Source organism: Lithobates pipiens, unplaced genomic scaffold (assembly GCF_037356315.1).
Source record: "Lithobates pipiens isolate NorthernLeopardFrog02 unplaced genomic scaffold, aLitPip1_a1.2 Scaffold_10, whole genome shotgun sequence".
NCBI lineage: Eukaryota > Metazoa > Chordata > Amphibia > Anura > Ranidae > Lithobates > Lithobates pipiens.
Genome location: NW_027507686.1, coordinates 6,825,715 through 6,846,421, shown reverse-complemented (window position 1 = coordinate 6,846,421; position 20,707 = coordinate 6,825,715). Strand labels below are relative to the sequence as shown.

The 20,707-nt window shown below is 45.4% G+C and overlaps 1 protein-coding gene across 1 annotated transcript in view; it reads left to right on the top strand.

Annotated features, from left to right (window-relative positions):
* Positions 1 to 20,444, top strand: part of LOC143927314 (carbohydrate sulfotransferase 5-like) — a 52,633-nt gene extending 32,189 nt beyond the window's left edge. Inside the window, exon 2 of the mRNA XM_077451323.1 lies at positions 17,236 to 20,444. Coding sequence (XP_077307449.1) covers positions 17,250 to 18,410 — 1,161 coding nt within the window. The 5' untranslated portion in view covers positions 17,236 to 17,249 and the 3' untranslated portion in view covers positions 18,411 to 20,444. The remainder of the gene's footprint in view (positions 1 to 17,235) is intronic.
* Positions 20,445 to 20,707: the final 263 nt, after the last annotated feature.

The window sequence follows — 20,707 nt, the reverse complement described above, 5'->3', positions numbered from 1 at the left end:
AGTGTTAACCCCTTCACTGCCAGTTACATTTATACAGTAATCAATACAATTTTAATCGCACTGATCGATGTGTAAATGTGAATGGTCCCAAAATCTCGCCAAAATTGTCCGACGTGTCCGCCATAATGTTAAGAATCGCTGATCGCCGCCATTACTAGTAAAAAAAAAAATATCTAAAAAAAAAAAATGCCATAAATCTATCCCCTATTTTGTGGACGCTATAACTTTTGCGCTAAGCAATCAATAAACGCTTATTTACCAAAAATATGTAGAAGAATACGTATCAACCTAAACTAACCTGAAATAGATTTTTGGGGGATATTTATTATAGCAAAAAGCAAAAAAGAATGCGTTTTTTTCAAAATTTCGCTATTTTTTTTTTTTTGTTTAAATCATCCCATCCCATTCTAAGAATATCCCAATGTCTCTTGAAGTTGGATTCAATACAGGGGGTCCCCGGGTTACGAACCCGTTAGGGACTTTCCTCTTGTTTGTAATCCGGAAATGTTTTTTAAGTCAGCCGCGCATGCGCAGAACGACAATCACGGACATTTCCGATGTTCTGTCGAATGACGTTCAGCGCATGCGTGGCAAATTACAGACATTTCCAAGGCACCGTCTGGCCGCGTATTCGCAGAACGACAATCACGGACAGTTCCGATGTTTCGTCAAATGCCGTTCAACGCAAGTACGGAAAATTACAGACATTTCTGACATTTTCTGAGGCTCCGTCTGGCTGCTCATGCTCAGAATGGCAGAGGGTCCCCGCAGCTCCCTCTTAGTAAGTAGGAGTGGTTCGTAAGTCGGGCGTTCGTGAGTCGGGGAACCCCTGTATCCCTATATTGTCCATGAAAACTGCTTATGAAACCCCATTCATGTTTCTCACCCTGAGACCTTTCTTTGTACAGCAAACTTCTTCATGGATCAGCTCATCCAAATCTTCGGCATTATATCCCTTTTTCTACAAACCGATTCTTTATCTGCTGTAGAGCTGCACGATTAATCGTCAAGAATCGCTATCGTGATTTTTTTCCCGTTGCGATCTTAACAAAGGGCTTCCTGATCTTCCTGATCTTTGGTATGCAGAGAATTTTCTCTCTGCTCTCAGCCCTCAAAAGTCTGGGCAGTCTGCCAAGTTTTAAAACATTCCATCAGTGGAATGTTAAGTCTAAACATTGTATCAATTTGTCTTTTACATCAAAGGAATAGATTTCTGTATGTAAATTAGGAACGTTTAACCACTTAAACACTAAATCTTTTTCTGACAGTTGTTGTTTTCAAGTTTTTTTTTTTTTTTTTTTTTTTTTATATAGAAATTGCAAGACATTACTTAGAACCCCCAAACATTATATATATATATATTTTCTTTAGTAGAGACCCTAGAGAATGAAATGGTGGTTGTTGCAATATTTTATGTCACACTGTATTTGCGAAGCAGTCTTTCAAATGCAATTTTTTGGGAAAAAATTACTTTAACCACTTGCTGACCGCTGTCAGCAAATATACGTCAGCAGAATGGCGCGGCTGGGCAAAGTAATGTACCCGGACGTTACTTTGAATTTCCCACCATGAGCCCCTGCCGCGAGCTCCGCGACCGTGCCCGCGGGAACCGCAGACTCGATCGCTGCAGGGATACACGCAATCGTGTCACAGAGCTGAAGAACGGCGAGATGCCGATGTAAACAGCATCTCCCCGTTCTGCCTAGTGACAGGACACTGATCGTCTGCTCCCTGTCATCGGGAGCAGCGATCAGTGTCATGTCACACAAAGCCCATCCCCCAGACAGTTAGAAACACGCCTCTAGGACACACTTAAAGGGGTTGTAAAGGTAAATGTTTTTTCACCTTAATGCATTCTATGCATTAAGGTGAAAAAACATCTGACAGTGGCTGCGCCCGAGCCCCCCGTTTTACTTACCTCACCCCTCGAATGTCCCGCACTCATCCCCGACTACCTCTTCACCACTCAGCCTGGCCGCTGATTGTCTGGAGTAGATGGATGGAAAGCAGCGCAGCCATTGGCTCGCGCTGCTGTCAATCACATCCACTGATAGCCGCCAGCTGTATCACAGGAGCGCGCCCGCAGGTGCTTCTCACCATGCGAGGGAGCTTGCATGAACGTGAGAAGTACCTGTAGGATGAAGCAGAGACAGCCGCCAAGGGACCCCAGAAGAGCAGGTTCAGGGCCACTCTGTGCATGAGCTGCACAGTGGAGGTAAGTATAACATATTTGTTATTTAAAAAAAAAAATTTTTAACTTTACAATCCCTTTAACCCCTCCCCGCCCCCTAGTGGTTAAACCCTTCACTGCCAGTGACATTTTTACAGTAATCAATGCAATTTTATAGCATTGATCGCTGTATTAATGCCAATGGTCTCAAAAATGTGTCAAAAGTGTCCGATGTGTCCGCCATAATGTTGCAGTCACGATAAAAATCGCTGATCGCCGCCATTGCTAGTAAAAAAAAAAAAATTATTAATAAAATGCCATAAAACTATCCCCTATTTTGTAGACGCTATAACTTTTGCGCAAACCAATCAATAATCGCTTATTGCGATTTTTTTTTTATCAAAAATATGTAGAAAAATACGTATCGGCTAAACTGAGGAAAAAAATGTTTTTTTAGATATTTTTGGGGGATATTTATAATAGCAAAAGTAAGAAATAATGTGTTTTTTTCAAAATTGTCTCTCTTTTTGTTTATAGCGCAAAAAATAAAAACCGCAGAGGTGATCAAATACCACCAAAAGAAAGCTCTATTTGTGGGAAAAAAAGGACGTAAATTTTGTTTGGGAGCCACGCCGCACAACCGCGCAATTCTCAGTTAAAGCGACGCAGTGCCGAATCGCAAAAAAGTGCTCTGGTCAGGAAGGGGGTAAATCCTTCCAGGTCTGAAGTGGTTTACGAATTTAAAAAAAAAAAACGAACTAGTAAAGTTAGCCCAATTTTTTTTGCATAATGTGAAAGATTTTACGCCGTGAGAATTGTGATCTTTATGCTAAGAAAAAATAAATAAATTGTGATTCTCATTTTGGCCAGAATCGTGCAGCTCTAATCTGTTGTGCTTGAACGGCATAATCAGCATCCAAAGAGCAGTTCCCGTGAATCCGCATGAACTGACCCTTTGGAGTATTACGTAACCACAAGGGGCGGCGACCACTTTGTACAGGGATGTAACTGTTCCGATCATTGGCTTGAAAAAAAAAAGCTTTAGTGAGGAGACGATTCCACTCTTCATAACAGTGACATCCAAATAATTGATCTGCTTATTATTCCAGTTGAATTCCAATCCAATATTAATAGTATTAGCATTCAACCAATCGGAAAACTCAATCAATTAAGATTTCCGATCCCTGCCAGATGAAGAACAGATCATCTATATACCGCTGGTAAAAGATGAGTTCCTTCTTCCTATTGCCAAAAATCCACTTATCCTCCCACTCGCTCATGAATAAATTGGCAAGGCTAGGCTTGAATTTCGCACCTATTGCCACTCCCCTCTTTTGGCTATGAAATTTACCATTGTACCAAAAGAAATTGTGCATCAGACAAAAAAGCTAACACCATCCTTAGAAACTTTTTTTGGGATGGAAGATAAGTCATCCCTTTTGAAAAAAAGCCCAAATTAGGAGCTAATAATGCATCATCATGCTGGATGATTGTGTATAGCGATGAAGCATCAGCTGTTACCAAAAATATCTCAGCATTAGTAGGGATGACCACCTCTTTTAACAACACTAAGCCCTTGTACACACGGTCGGAGAATCCATCGGAATGTGTCCTTTCGGACCGTGTCATCGGATAATCCGACTGTGTGTGGTATGCATTGGATTGATTCCGTTGGAATATCCTTCGGACCCAATTTTCCAACATGTTGGAAATATTTCCCGACCAACTGGTTCGATCAGACATACTCCGATCATGTGTAGAGAATTTTGATCGAACCAAGTGCCACGCATGCTCAGATCAAATTCCTACATCAAAGCTATTGGCTACTAGCCTGAATGTAGTCCCATTGTAACGAAATTACGTCATCACGTTCTGAAAGATCAGATTTTTCGCCAACTTTGTCCGACCGTGTGTATGCAACAGTTTCGGACAAGATCCAACGGACAAAATCCAACGGATTTGGTTGCCAAAATCTCCGACCGTGTGTACAGGGGCTAAGAAGTTGGTAGTGTATTTGAGGTAGGCCTTTGTACACACTACACTCATCTGTAAATAATTATCAAGATATTGACCAATCCTGGATGTTTCAGAATCTATCCCGTTTACGATGGGTCTTGCCCAGGGCTATCGTTAATATTGATTGGACCGTGGGCAAATGTTTTCTTGCCCCCCCCCCCCCCACCATACAATTTCGCTCTCCACCTTCTCTGAGACATACAATAAATCGCAGCTAGACTTAAAATCAGTTTACTGTATCAGATCAGGCAGCTATTGCGATTGGTTGCCAGAGGTTACAGTGTATCATTATCCCTTACTGACTGGTTGCTAGAGGCTACTGCACACATTACAGCTCACTGATTAGTCGCTGGATGTTACACTACATGATTTCTGCTTGTTGATTGGTTGCTAGAGATTAGTGTACAGTAACACTGCTCACTGATTGGTTGCAAGAGGTTACAGCCTATCATCTCCTCACTGCAGGGGACATGATATACATATGAATGCCACCTTTATTTACATATCTATGCCGTCAGATGAAGCTATTTACATATGAATGTTGCTGCTATTTGCATATGAATGATAGTTATTTCTATGTGAACACAGGGTCTGCAGGTGAGTCATCTGTACACAGCAATAGGGCAGAGCTGGGCAGCATTAGTAGCAGCACTTCACACTGAGATATCAGGGCACAGCACGGGACTAAAACTTCAAGGGACAAGGGAATTTAAACTGGGATAATTAGCAAGTATGAGGCAGCTGCTTTGGGCCCCACAAAAATGACAGGGCCCAGGGCAGCTGCCCCTTTTGTCCTGCCTTAAAGACGGCCCTGGTCTTGCCAGTGGGTTCACTGGATCTTTTCACTGTGGATTTTTGGTAAACAGTATACTATAGGAATACGACTGAAACTAGGGCACAAATAGACCCTTTCTTTTTTGGTTAAGACACTCATATAGCTGTAATCGACCAAATTGAAAAGGTCCGTCCTGTAAAGCCTCGTACAAGCAAACGGATTTTCCGACGGGAAATGATGACAGGCTGTTGGCGGAAAATCCGACCGTGTGTACGCTCCATCAGACAATTGTTGGCCAGCTTTTCGTGGACAAATGTTGGAAGGCAGGTCTATAAATTTTCCACAGACGAATGTCTGCTGTCGGATTTTCCGATCGTGTGTACACAAGTCCGTCTGACGAAAGTCCAAAGTACAAACACGCATGATTGGAAACAAGGAGGAGCCGGAAGCGCTCGGTCTTGTAAACTGGCATTCGTAACGGAGAATTAACATTCGTGACGCGGCAAATTATGAAGTCTGGAAATGCAGCGCACCATTCTCTTCTTCTTTAATGGGATAATAATGAAGCTGCTTTGCTGGTGATACTGATGGAGTTATTGCAAATTCATTTTCAAAGGCTTTTATTTTCTAGTGATATCAAGAATAATATTATTATATTATATTATATATTATATCAAGAATAATAATAATATTATTATTATGTTACCACAACACCATTATCCCGTAGTTTTTAAGATCAAAGATACAACTATGTTGGTATCTCTTGTTAATGTTACATTGTATTTTTTTTTTTATGTAACTGCCGACTCTCAAACTGTCATTTGAAGTAAAACACAAAGCCAAGTATTATTATACACAATATTTTTTATTGTACATTAAAAAAAGAAAACAAATAAAATTAGACATGATATCTGCCAATAGAACTTCACCAAAAAGAGCATTCTATGTATCCAAAAATATAGAAAATATACCAAACCAAATCATTATTATTCAAGCAAAAAAAAAAAAAAAAATGTCAAAGCAACAACTCCAAGGCCAATAATAAATAACACGTTATCTCCTCCGATTCCGCAACATGTCTGGTTGACGAACGGCCATTCAGAAATGAACTAAAAAGCACGAGATGAAAAAAGGCGAACCGAAAAGCGTGAATCAACACTCACCAAACTTCTACTAAAACAAAATTAGCAGAAGGAGCCCAAAGGGTGGCGCCAAAGAGCTGAAAACAACGCACTACATCACTACATTCGTATTTGTTGGCCAACAATTGTGTGGCTGTGTGTATGCAAGACAAGTTTGGGCCAACGCACTTCGGAACTAAATTGCGCGGTTTTGCTGGTGCGTACAAGGCTTTACAGTTAGTTGGATCCTTATTCAGGTGTAAATATGTGTTATCAACCCAGAGCATAGACACTAATTGGGAATGGTAAAATGTTTTTCCAATATCACCACCCCACCCCCTCTTATCAGCAGAGCAAATAAGGACATTCTTTCTGCTCTCTAGTGCTTTAAAGTGGTTGTAAACCCTCCAGTTTCACTTTTGCTCATTCTAATCTATATAGATAAAGCTGCTGATGACTGGCTGTAAATTCTCACTCACTGTTACAGCTTCTTCAGAATCCATCCAGGAATGTTTAATGGCGTCATCGGCGCATGCGCAGTCTTACTTTCGTTAACGGCATGCCATGTGAGCTGTATCTATATACTCCGCATGCTGGTGTTCTGGCGTATAGTGTCTGGCCATGAAATAGTGTCCGCTCCATACTGCGCATGCGCAGTACGGAGCAGACGAAGCTTCGGAAAATCTCTGAAGCTGAACGGCGCCTGCGCCGTGAGTGGAGGTGGTAGCCCCACCATCCAAGCGGACATAGGGTTGTGAATTTTAGAGGGCCCCTCGTGGGCGAGCTTCGCTCGCCACGCTTCGGGCTCGGCCTCGCTGCGCTCGGCTCTTTTTTATTCCTACTCTATGTCCACTTGGATAGTGGGGATAGAACCTGGACTCACGGCGCAGGCGCCGTTCATCCTCGGCTATTTTCGGAATCTGTGTTGCTGTGGACACTATCCGATGGAGGACGTTATTTGACAAGACACCGGGTTATTTCCTCCCACTGAAAGCGGCACAGAAAGGAAGCCTCGTGATAGTGTGCCCTCCTCCTCCTCACCTTCCTGGTTACACGCCATCGCGCATGCGCAGGATTTAGATGGGAAATGAAAGGAAGGGGCGGAAATGACGTTCACACTAGAGCCGGAAATCAGCAGTAAAGATGGCGCAGCCGATTCCCGGAAGAAGATATATTTTCTAAAAGTAAAAAAAAGTTATTTGCGATCCTCGTTTTTTGTAACGTTTTAATGCTGGGGACATCTATAAACATTGTTGCATGATATTATTAAAAAAAAAAAGAAAACAAACCTGGGGTTCACTTCCTCCTGGATGTGCTTAGGATCTTGACCCTTTTTAGGGGATAATCCTTTCAGGTCTTTAACCCATTCCCGCCAAGCGTACGCGGATGTGCGTACTCGGTTTTCGGGGGTTATACCGGTTTGATGCCCACAGCTGCAGGCATCATCCCGGTACTGTTGTTTAGAGAGGGCGATCGGCTTTCCAGGTTTAATAACCGTTGCGGCTAAAAGCCGCTCGGCTGTTATCCCGGAAGAGCGGGAGGGGACGTCCCCCCCCCCTCCGCCGCCTTCCACCGTTCCTCCCGGGCCTCCCGTCCCACCGGAAGCCCCGATCGAACATCTGCCGCTTCCGGCGGCTAGGCGACAGACTGGAACGAAGCCGGAAACGGCTTCATTCAAGTCTCCTGGATGTAAACACAGAAGCGCCGTCACTACGTCACTTCCGGCTTACTCGGCTGCCAATGGCGCCAGATTGTAAAAAAATATACAGTATTAAGAATCGCTGTTTTCGCCGATCTGAATACTTTGAAGTGCAAAGAAGGGATTGGAGGTCTTTTAGACCCCCCCCCCCATCCCTCCATAAAGAGTACCTGTCACCACCTATTACTGTCACAAGGGTTGTTTACATTCCTTGTGACAGCAATAAAAGTAATCTAATTTTTCTTTTAAAAACACAATTTAATAATATAAAACTAAATAATATTTCAAAGCGCCCCAGTCACCTTGAGCTCGGGCAAAGAAAACACATACGGAAGTCGCGCCCGCATATGTAAACGGTGTTCAAATCACACATGTGAAGTATTGCCGCGATCGTCAGAGCGAGAGCAATAATTCTAGCATTAAACCTCCTCTGTAACTCTAACCTGGTAACTGGAAAAAAAAAAATTTAAAGCGTCGCCTATTGAGATTTTTAGGTACCAAAGTTTGTCTCCATTCCACGAGTGCGTGCAACTATAAATCGTGACATGTTTGGCATCTATTTACTCGGCGTAACATCATCTTTCACATTATACAAAAAAATTGGGATAACTTTACTGTTTTTTTTTTTTTTCCAAATTCATGAAAGTGTCCCATTTCCCAAAAAGTTGCGTTTAAAACACAGGTGCACAAATACCGACATAAAATATTGCAACAGTCGCCATTTTATTCTCTAGATCATCTGCTAAAATATATACAAATATAATGTTTTGGGGGGGTTCTAAGTAATTTTCTAGCAAACAATACGGATTTTAACTTGAAAACACCAAATGTCAGAAATAGGCTTAGTCATGAAAGGGTTTAAAGTGGTTGTAAACCCTTACAAATCACTTTGACCTACAGGTAAGCCTAGATGAAGGCTTACCTGTAGCTCCAAGAAATATCTCCTAAACCTACACGGTTTAGGAGATATTTACAAAAACACAGGCACCTCTGTCTACGGCTCATGCGCCGGGCGCACTGGGCATGCCGTTGCTAGCGGCGATATGCCGTTAGTGGCGGCTCCCGTGCACATGCGCAGGAGTGACGTCATCGCTGTGAGTGGCCGGAGCGGCGATACCCGGAAGAAGATGGATGCTCCGTGCTACAGGGGACAGCGGTGACATCGCTGGCTCCTGTGTCAGGTAAGTGACACATAATGGGCCTGGTCATTGTGTTACACAATGGCCACCTTTTCACTCTCCTCTTCACTATCCCTTCCCCACTTTATTTTTCTTTTTTTTTATCTTTGTGTGTTGTGTCACGTATGTTTGTCATGGCACGTGTGGCGAGTAGGGTGTCGGTCCTCGGGCCAACCCTGAAAGTCTTGTGGGAGGGTGGACATAGGCCTTCTGGCTTGGTTCGCCCTCTCTCTCTCTGGGGGTCTCCCTTCGGGGGAGCCCCTACCCGAGTACCTGGGTGGGTCTGTTTCGGCAGACCTTCCGGAGAAAGGGCAATGGGCCATGTATTGGTACCTCAGTCCCCTTATGGAGCCTAACGCCCCGGGGGATCAGGGTAAGGTCCTTCCTTGTGGAGGACAGTGGTACACCCCTTCCGCGCTTTTGTGTTCACTCTTGATGTGTGTGCCCTTTTTTTTGGCACCGGGTGGAAGTTTTTGGGTGTGTTTTGCACGCCATAGGCTTTTCAATAAAAAGAAAAAATAATGGGCTACTATGCGATGCGATGTGATGCGATGTGATGCATAGTAACCCATTATGCTTTACCTTTGCAGAGAGACAAAGAGGGAGTAATCCCCATCAGGTTTTACTTCCTCTTTAAGCACCAACTGCTTAACCACTTGAGATCCGCGCTATAGCCAAATGACGGCTACAGCGCGGATCTCCTTTTCCGGGACTACGTCTATTGACGTAGTCCCGTGTACGAGCGGCCTGCGCGCCCCCTGATCGGCGAGTCCATGAGACTCGCCTGATCACTGATCCGTGCAAGGGGTCGATCCCGACCCCTTATCACGTGATCAGCTGTCAGCCAATGACAGCTGATCAGGTGATGTAACGGAGCCGGTAATCGGCTAGTATTCCTCCTCGCGCTGACAGCGCGAGGAGAAAAAAAAAAGGCCAATCACCGGCGGCCGTGATCGGGACATCAGTCCCAATCACGGCCAGCAATGCAAGCGCCCACCTGCCCCCTGCCAGTGCCCACCTGCCCCCTGCAGTGCCACCCTAATAAAAAGTAAGTGCCCCCCGTCAGTACCACCCAGCAGTGCCCATAGTGCCACCCAGCAGTGCCCACAGTGCCACCCAGCAGTGCCCACAGTGTCACCCAGCAGTGCCACCCACAGTGCCACCCACAGTGCCCACAATCTGCCTCAAAGGGGCTGCACCCCAGTGCCGCCCATCAGTGCCCAGCAGTGCCGCCCATCAGTGCCCAGCAGTGCCGCCCATCAGTGCCCAGCAGTGCCACCTATCAGAGCCACCTATCAGTGCCACCTATCAGTGCCCATCAGTCCCATCTATCAGTGGTACCTATCAGTGCCCATCCGTGCCACCCATCCGTGCCACCCATCCGTGCCATCTTATCTGTGCCCATCTTTGCCCATCAGTGCCGCCTTATCTGTGCCCATCGGTGCCGCCTTATCTGTGCCTATTAGTGCCGCCTTAACTATGCCTATCAGTGCCCACCAGTGCAGCCTATCAGTGCCCACCAATGCAGCCTATCAGTGCCCACCAATGCAGCCCATCAGTGCCCACCAATGCAGCCCATCAGTGCCGCCTAATCAGCGCACTTCAATGAAGGAGAAAAATGACCCGTTTGCAAAATTTTATAACAAACTATTAAAACATGATTTTTTTTTTTTTGCATCTTTTTTTGTTTGTTTAGCAAAAAATAAAACTCCGAGCTGTAACTAAATACCACCAAAAGAAAGCTCTATTTGTGGGAAAAAAATGATAAAAATTTCATTTGGGTACAGTGTTGTATGACCGCGTAATTGTCATTCAAAGTGCATCAGCGCTGAAAGCTGAAAATTGGTCTGGGACTGAGGGGGGTTTAAAGAGGAAGTAAACCCTGATGGGTTTACTTCCTCTTTTTTTCCCTGCAAAGGTAAAGCATAATGGACTACTATGCATCGCATCGCATCGCATCGCATAGTAGCTCATTATGTGTCACTTACCTGACACAGGAGCCAGCGAAGTCGCCGCTGTCCCCTGTAGTCCGCCGCATCCATGTTGCTGGTGGCGTCTCGCAGCTCCGCCGCTGCCATACGGCGAAGCCGCAATGACGTCACTCCCGCGCATGTGCACGGGAGTCGACAAATTAGGCAAATCCATTCTTGGATTTGCCGCATTTAGTGTGCCTGCGCGCCGCTGTCTACGGCGCATGCGCCGTAGACAGCGGTGCCCATTTTCGGGCAAATATCTCCTAAACCATATAGGTTTAGGAGATATTGCTTGGACCTACAGGTAAGCCTTAATCTAGGCTTACCTATAGGTCCAAGTTGTTTGGAAGGGTTTACAACCACTTTAAGTGCCCAGTAAGCAAGTGCTTAAAGACCTCAACTTGGTGATTTGAGGGTTGAGGTGGGTTAAAAAGAGATCTATTCTGTAAATCTCTATCAATGCCCTCTGTATCTACACCTTTCCTCTTCCTAAGGTCAAAATTATTCGATAGTATTTTTTTTATGTTCAGTTTTCTGACATATTTCTGAATGTCTGTATAAACGTTAAACATATTAATGGGCTTTTTAGATGTACATTTCAATCCTGCATTTAAAATATTAGTGATATTGCGTTAGCTTAATTTTGGTCAAATTATAAATGCCACTCAGTCTATTTCCCTGCATCTTTTTTTTTTTTTGCTGGACCCTACACCCTTCTCTGCACCCTCTTCGTGCATTATCTTTGGAAATTCGGGTTGGGCTGAATGTTTTTTTTCCCACGCAGGCGGGTTCCAACCGTTCCTGTCTGTGGGGTGGGAAGTAGGGTTGCAACGGTGGTGGACCGCTCCGGGGCCGGTTTCCTCGTCCTCTGGTGTTTCTTGTGTTGTCTTGTGTTTTTCTATGTTGCACCCAATGAGCTGAGCCGTTCCAGGAGCGATCTTTGGTAACCTTTGGACGGTGCTCCATATCCTGGGGGAGATATCTGGCTTATCTTTATTGCGCTGGTTGCTTCGCCAAAGCGGTGCTCCTGAAGTGGGTTGGTGACGGTATTCATGAAAGGAACGTTTCCTGTTGTAAAATTCTGATGGGAAACGGCACCATACACTGATTTATGGACTATGGCATGGACTTTGACGTAGCTTACTTTTTATGTGTGCAATGTTTATAGCAATGTTTATAGCCCACTGAATGCCTTACGATTGCCTTGAATATTTCTAGATATTTGTTAATGCTGAGTTTTTTTTTTTTATCTTTTTATCTTTGCATAATTTGTTTTATTAGGAAAAAATAAACCGCGCTGGGAAAAATAGTGAAAAACAAACAAACTAGCAATATAGGCAGCAGCAATAAATGCGATATGGCACTCAGCAGTAATACAGAAATAAAAAGCTGCGCCAACCCTCTAATTAATACCCAAAAAAGAAATAATAACAAAAAATGTGAATACTTAATGAGTGAATAATTGATACAATTATAATAATAATAATAAAAAATGTGAATGCTCAATAAGTGAATAATTAGTACAATTAACAAAACACCTCAAGTGTGTAAAAATAACGAAAGTGCCTAAAAAATGACACAGACAAAAGTCCAATCAAAGAAAAGTTCATAGGTGAATCCAGATACTGGACGTTAGTGTTCTTAAATAGCAGCACCACAGTGGTTCAACACTTTCCAAAAGCGCATGAAGTGCCCGTCACCATATAGTGAATGCGCTTACCGGAAAATATATAAAATGGAGCGTTTATATATGGTCGGTAGATCACATCCAAGTTAACCTTCCTTCAGTGGGTCAGCACTCCATCTCATACCGGTACTTCATAGATAGTAATCTGTTCCGTGGTCTCAAATAAGGAACTCAGAGGTCCACAGAAAAGAAAGGAACTGACATAGCGTAATAACGTAGGAACAGTTTAATAAAAGTAAAAGTAATGCACTTACAAGTAAGTAGATAAAACACAGCATATAGGAACAATGTAAAAAGCCGGCCGGCAAACAGGAGCCCGTCCTCCTCTCCTACAACGTGGTGGCGTCACTGCGTGCCTTCCCAGACGCGTTTCGTCATACCTGACGTTGTCAATGGGGAACGGGCAGCGCAGTGACGCTCCGCCTAATAAAGCTAATGGTGAGTACCAAGCCTCGTTCTGAGATGCAAGACTCAGTCGACATGCGCCATTAAAGATGATGGCAAATAGCCCTAAGACAAGCGCAGTCTGTCCAGTATTGAAAATATAACAGATCCGCTTATCATTTGGTTTGTTAAACATCTTAGGTAAAAATTATATCCCTCGGATGTGTAAAATGTTCAAAATCAAAAAGAAAACAACATTAAAATGTTGCATATGTGTGTTGGTGTGGCGCAAGTGTAAGATTGACAATACATGGACCGCACACCGCCTCACAATGCATAAAAGAGCAAAGCGACCCAATTGTGAATTAGGCTACAACCAATCCTCTAAAGGGATTGACGCAGAAAACATATGCAAATTCAGTGTCTTATGTCTATCTTATGTATGTTAATAGTCATCAAAAATGTGTAAATGGATGAAAAAGGATTATTTAGAGGAAATTACTCTACACTAGCCCATGGATATAATACTTCTCTTGGTGAGAGGAAAAATAAATGAATATATATGGGGAATAGGGAGTGATCCATGCGCATAGATCCAACCAGAGAGCGGCATAAATTGGATCCACGCGCATAGGTCAAACCCAATAATCGCATAGAAAATATCTTTCCCTTCTACACACTCCATACCTAAAATTCAATCAAAAATTATTATTATTAATAAAGGAAAAGGATGCTAGAAGTAAAAATATGAAAAATTAAAAAAACATAAGAATAACAATAAAAATAAAGATAAAGAAATAGTAATGATAAAGAAATAGTAATAATAAAGATAAAGAAATCTTTGAAACAATTTTAATTTGTTTTATATATTTTGTATTTGTATAATAGCTGCTATAGTGTACATAGTTAGGTTCAGGGCTGGACTGGGACAAAAAATTTGGCCCTGGACTTCATCTAGACCGGTCCACTTTAATTTTGCAAACACAGTATATAAACTGTACGCAATTGCGCAAAAAAGCCCCTAGAGAAGCCCCCCTTACATCAGGGTCCCAGAGAGCCCCTCCTTACATCAGGGTCCCCAGAGAGCCCCCCCCACTTACATCAGGGTCCCCAGATAGCCTCCCCTTACATCAGGGTCCCCATATAGCCTTCCCCTTACATCAGGGTCCCCAGAGAGCCCCCCACTTACAGCAGGGTCCCCATATAGCCTTCCCCTTACATCAGGGTCCCCAGAGAGCCCCTCTTACATCAGAGTCCCCAGAGATCATCTGCATTACATCAGGGTCCCTAGTGAGCCAACCCCTTACATCCGGGTCCCCACAGAGCCCCCCCCCCCCTGCATCTGGGTCCACAGAGAGCCCCTCCTTACATCAGGGTCACCAGAAAGAGGGCAGGTAGTGGGCCGGGACCCTGTGGTTGGGGACTCCTGGACTGACTCGGGGCTATAGCCCCAAAAGTCCCCCCCCCAACGATGCCACTGGCTGTCACTGAAACCGGCCCACTGAGCCATCGGTCCACCGGGAAACTCCCTATAGTCCCTATGGCCAGTACATGCCTGGTTAGGTTGAAACAAATCAAATTCAACAAAAAAATGTAAAAAATGTGCAGGTCACGACGCTAGAAGACACTTATATAACAGAGAGGCAGACATTGTGTTATGTGGAACTCTATATTGGAACCTTTGTAAGGTCCCTGTGACCCCCCCACCCCAGTCTTTTATTTTCAGTCCAGGTGTCACTGACGTCACTGAGGCGGGATCACCTCAAAGACGTCAAAACCCACCAGACACGCCAACCCTTCCCCATTCTCTCCAAATAAAATCATAAAAAAAAAAAAAGTTGTCATTGTCCTTTAAAGGTCTTGTACCTTGTCACCTGTGCCGTTTGCTCTTCTCTAGTTTAATGGCTGAGCGTCGCCATCTTGTGACAGAAGTGCAGAACTACATCTGGATTGCTTGAAGAATGCGAAGCATGTCGCTATTGAATGTCACATAGTTTTCTCCCATATTTGAGAAGACGTCTACACACAAAGAGCACATTCTGAGGATCGCATCTTGTTCTTTGTGTAAACTAGCAATAGATTATCAGGTGGCACCGAGGGGTGAAGAATAACCAGAAAAGAACAAGCTGAAGTAGATGGGCTTATGTCCCAAATATCATTGTAATACAACATTACTATAACACAATGGAGGTCTTTTTAGGTCTCGGTGAAGGTGTAATCTGCTTCTTTTGCAAAACAGCAAAGGCCTAATTTCTAAACCAGCGATTCTCAATCAACATGCCGTGGCCTACTGCTAGGCCGTGGCCTCCCTTCTACTAGACCTACCAAACCTTCAACTAGCGGCAGATCCCCCAACCTCCCACAAATCCTCCGAGCAACCATAGTGCCCTTCAACATTCCATAGTGGGCCGCAGTGTTCTTCAGTGCTCCCGACCTCCTACAGTATTCTCCAGCCTCCTACAGTGCTCTCCAACATCCCACAGATGTGTCCCACATCCAGATGTGTCCCACAGTGCTCTCCAACATCCAACAGTGGCCCCCAGCATCCCACAGTGCTCTCCAACATCCCACAGTGGCCCCAGCCTCCTACAGTGCTCTCCAACATCCCACAGATGTGTCCCACATCCAGATGTGTCCCACAGTGCTCTCCAACATCCAACAGTGGCCCCCAACATCCCACAGTGCTCTCCAACATCCAACAGTGGCCCCCAACATCCCACAGTGCTCTCCAACATCCAACAGTGGCCCCCAACATCCCACAGTGCTCTCCAACATCCAACAGTGGCCCCAACCTCCCACAGTGCTCTCCAACATCCAACTATGGCCCACAGCCTCCCATAGTGCTCTCCAACATCCCACAGATGTGTCCCACATCCAGATGCGTCCCACAGTGCTCTCCAACATCCAACAGTGGCCCCCAACATCCCACAGTGCTCTCCAACATCCAACAGTGGCCCCCAACATCCCACAGTGCTCTCCAACATCCAACAGTGGCCCCCAACCTCCCACAGTGCTCTCCAACATCCAACAGTGGCCCACAGCCTCCCATAGTGCTCTCCAACATCCCACAGATGTGTCCCACAGTGCTCTCCAACATCCAACAGTGGCCCCCAACATCCCACAGTGCTCTCCAACATCCAACAGTGGCCCCCAACATCCCACAGTGCTCTCCAACATCCAACAGTGGCCCCAACCTCCCACAGTGCTCTCCAACATCCAACAGTGGCCCACAGCCTCCCATAGTGCTCTCCAACATCCCACAGATGTGTCCCACATCCAGATGTGTCCCACAGTGCTCTCCAACATCCCACAGTGGCCCCCAGCCTCCCACAGTGGCCCCCAGCCTCCCACAGTGCTCTCCAACATCCCACAGTGGCCCCAAGCCTCCCACAGTGCTCTCCAACATCCCACAGTGGCCCCCAGCCTCCCACAGTGCTCTCCAACATCCCACAGTGGCCCCCAGCCTCCCATAGTGCTCTCCAACATCCCACAGTGGCCCCCAGCCTCCCACAGTGCTCTCCAACATCCCACAGTGGCCCCCAGCCTCCCACAGTGCTCTCCAACATCCCACAGTGGCCCCCAGCCTCCCACAGTGCTCTCCAACATCCCACAGTGGCCCCCAGCCTCCCACAGTGCTCTCCAACATCCCACAGTGGCCCCCAACCTCCCACAGTGCTCTCCAACATCCCACAGAGGCCCCCAACCTCCCACAGTGCTCTCCAAACTCCCACAGTGCCACCCAGCTCCTGCAATGCCCCCCCCCCCATAGTGTCCCCAACCTCTAATGGTGTCTCACCCAACCTTCCATATTGCCTCCCATAGTGCCTCACCAACAGTTCATAGTGGGCCGCAGTGTCCCTCAGCCCCCACAATGCCCCCAATCTCACACAGTGGCCCCCAACCTCAAACAGTGCTACCTAGCCCCCTTCAGTGTCCACAAGGCTACTCCAGAGCCTCCAGCTGTCCACATTGCCCTCAACCTCTAACAACGTCCCTCACTGCCTCCCCATCTCCCTCAGTGCCACCCAGCTTCTATAGTGCCACCTCCAACCTTCTATAGTAGACTGCAGTGTCCCTCAGCCCCCACAGTGCCCTTTTTATATACTTTTGTTTGTTGTTCTCATTATCTTTTGTTTTTTGTTTTGCTATTTTATCTAATTAACATCATCTTGCTTATATGGCTGTTTTATACTGTTTCTGCAATAACTGTCTTCATTTATCTTTCTTGGCAGCACCGTTGGCAGCCATGGTCAGGTTCCGATTTAATGGCTCATTGGCTACCGGACTCTTATTGCTTCAGACAGTTTTCCTCCTCGTCTTGTACTCCAGGCAAAATATATCTCTACAGAGAGCGGAGCCCAGTGAGAAGGTCCATCTACTCATTCTCTCCTCTTGGAGGTCAGGTTCTTCCTTTGTTGGCCAGATCTTCAGCCAACATCCAGATGTGTTCTACTTGATGGAACCCGCTTGGCACGTGTGGGTGTCCATGTTTCAGAACAGCGCTAAGGTTCTCCACATGGCGGTCCGAGACTTGGTGCGGTCCGTCTTCCTGTGCGACATGTCGGTGTTCGAAGCCTATATGCCAAAGCCGCGCAATGTATCCAGCCTGTTCCAGTGGGCCACCAGCAGGGCGTTATGCACGGAACCAGCGTGCAAGTTCTTTTCACGTGACCAGATCACAAACGAGTTGGCTTGTAAGACAGTATGTGGGAAATACCCGTTTGACAACATCAGACAAGTATGTGGCATGTACAGCCACGTCGTTATAAAGGAGGTCCGCTTCTTTGACTTGAAGGTTCTCTATCCTCTTCTCACCGATCCTTCGTTGAACTTAAAAATAATTCATTTGGTCCGGGATCCAAGGGCTGTGGCCAAATCCAGGGAATCGGCCAAGAAGTCTTTAATCAGAGACAACGGGATCGTGCTCAGCACTAACGGATCCAAAATAGACGACAGCAAATATGAGGTCATCCAGGAGATCTGCCGAAGTCACGTGCAAATATACGAAACCGCCACCTATAAGGCTCCCAGCTTCCTTAAAGATCGATACATGCTGGTCAGGTACGAAGACGTGGTCCGTGACCCCTTGAAGGAAATCAAGCAGATGTATGAATTCGCTCATTTGAGGCTGACCAACAAGCTCGAGAAATGGATCCACAACATCACGCATGGCAAAAGCCCCTCGAACCAAAAGGAAGCCTTCGTGATAACGTCGCGCAACGCCGCCAACGTGTCTCAAGCCTGGAGGAACATTCTATCCTTCGAAAAAGTCAAGAAGATCCAAAATGTATGCAAGGGGGCCATGAATATGCTCGGCTATCTCCCCGTAGACTCCATGGCAGAACAGGAAGACTTGTCCGTCAATGTTGTGTTACCCAGGAAAACGAGCCAGTTCAGTTGGCTATAACCGAATCATAACAAGAGACCTTCGCACTTTGGAAGGCTTCGCTGTTTTTGTTTGTGTTTATTTATTACATTATTTTTTTTTTCCATGAACTGTGAAAAAAAAGTGTTTATGACTGCGGGAGAACATTTTTATGGGCCTGTTTGAAGATGGAGAAAACCTAATATGAAATTTGCTTGTAGAGACCCAGAAAACATGGATAGCTACAGTTTAGCATTTGTTACACTGGAAGTGAGCCACGCCATTTCTCTTGCTATCCCGGGTTATTAAATAGGCAAAGTAGGCGCTGGCCTATGGGCCCCCGCTACCACGTATTTAAAGCGGGAGTTCCGCCGTTTTTTGTTTTTTTTTTAAAAGCCAGCAGCTACAAATACTGCAGCTGCTGACTTTTAAAATAGTGACACTTACCCGCCCAGCGCGCCCGCAAAGTCGGCACCCGAAGCCGATCTGTAGATCGTTTCTCGGGTGCTGCCGCCGCCATCTTGGATATGGGAATCAGGAAGTGGAGCCTTGCGGCTTCATTTCCCGGTTCCCTACTGCGCAAGCGCGAGTCGCGCTGCTCAATAAGGATGGTCCCCGCTGTCTCTGGGATCCGTGTGTTTCCCAGCAGACAGCGGGGGGACCTGCGGAAAGGGGAGTAGATTCTGCGGAAAGGGGAGTAGATTCTGCGGAAAGGGGCGTAGATTCTGCAGATATCTATGCCGGAAGTGGGTGCAGATACCTGTACTGTACAGGTACCTGCACCCCTCCTCCCCCCTGAAAGGTGCCAATTGTGGCACCGGAGGGGGGGAGGGTTCCAATGAGCGGAAGGTCCATTTTAGGGTGGACCTCCGCTTTAAATAATATCGATTTGATCTTGAAAGAAAATGACAATGAAGCTCTCCTAAATTGTTTACAAAAGATGGAAAAACGTATCAACTTAGGCTCGGTTCACACAGGCGCGACTTGTCCAGGCGACTTCGCCGCCTGACAAGTCGCCCCCCATTCTGTACTACGGAACCGTTCTAATAGGAGTGACTCAAGTCGCTCCGACTTAGAAAAAAGGTTCCTGCACTACTTTTGGCATGACTTCGGGCGACTTGCATTGACTTCTATACAGAAGTCATTTTGCAAGTCGCCGCTGAGGTCGCGGCAGGTCGCGGCGCTGCAAGTCGTGCCGCGTCCTGTGTGAACCGAGCCTAAAGTGGAGGGCCACCCTGAAAAACAAAAATACATTAAAATTTAGAAAATAAATCAGAAAAAAAAAAATGAAAAAAAATTTTTTTTTTTTACTTACCAGAAATGCCTGTTGCTAGGCACATCGTCCTAATCTGCCTCTTCCTCCTCCACCGGTGATCTTCGGTCTTCTCTCCTCCGTGCGGCGTCTTCTGGGTAATGGGGCACGCTGTGTGTTCTGGGAACTGTGTTGTCCCAGAACGCAGCGCGCCCCATTCACAAAGCGCTGCGCGACTCGTGCATGCGCAGTAGGAAACGAGGCAGTGAAGCCGTAAGGCTCCACTGCCTGTTTCCCTTAGTTAAATTGGCGGCGCCGGGACCCGAGAGAGGAGGGACGGATCAGCCTCGGGCGGCTGACATCGCGGGCGCCCTGGACAGGTAAGTCGGCTTATTAAAAGTCAGCAGCTACAGTGTTTGCAGCTGCTGACTTTTAAATTTTTTATTTTTTTTTAAACTGGCCCTCCTCTTTAAATAGGCAAAGTAGGCCTATGGGCCCCCGCTACCACATATTTAAATAATATTTATTTGATCTTGAAAGAAAATGACAATGAAGCTTTCCTAAATTGTTTACAAAAGATGGAAAAAAATGTTTTAACTTAACCACTTCGGCTACGCAAGATTTTACCCCCCTTCATGACCAGGCCATTATTTGCTATTCAGCACTGCATTACTTTAACTGGTATTTGCGTGGTCGCGCAACACTGAAATTTATATAATTTTTTCACACATTTTTTTTTTTCTTTTGGTGGTATTTGATCACCACTGTTTTTTTTATTTTTTTTATTCTTTTGTGATATAAACAAAATAATACGGAAGATTTTGTAAAAAAAAAAAAATTACCGACTTTCACAAAGACAGAATGTATTTTTGCCTAAATTTATGAACACATTTTTTTTTTTTTATTGGATATGTTTTATAACCGAAAGTAGAAAATATTGTTTTTTTTTAGTTTTTTTTTTAAATCTTTCGCATTTTTTTTTTTTATAAAATAACAAATAAAAAACCCCAGTGGTGATAAAATACCACCAAAAGAAAGCTCTATTTGTGAAAAAAAAAATGATATAAATTTCGTTTTGCGTACAGCG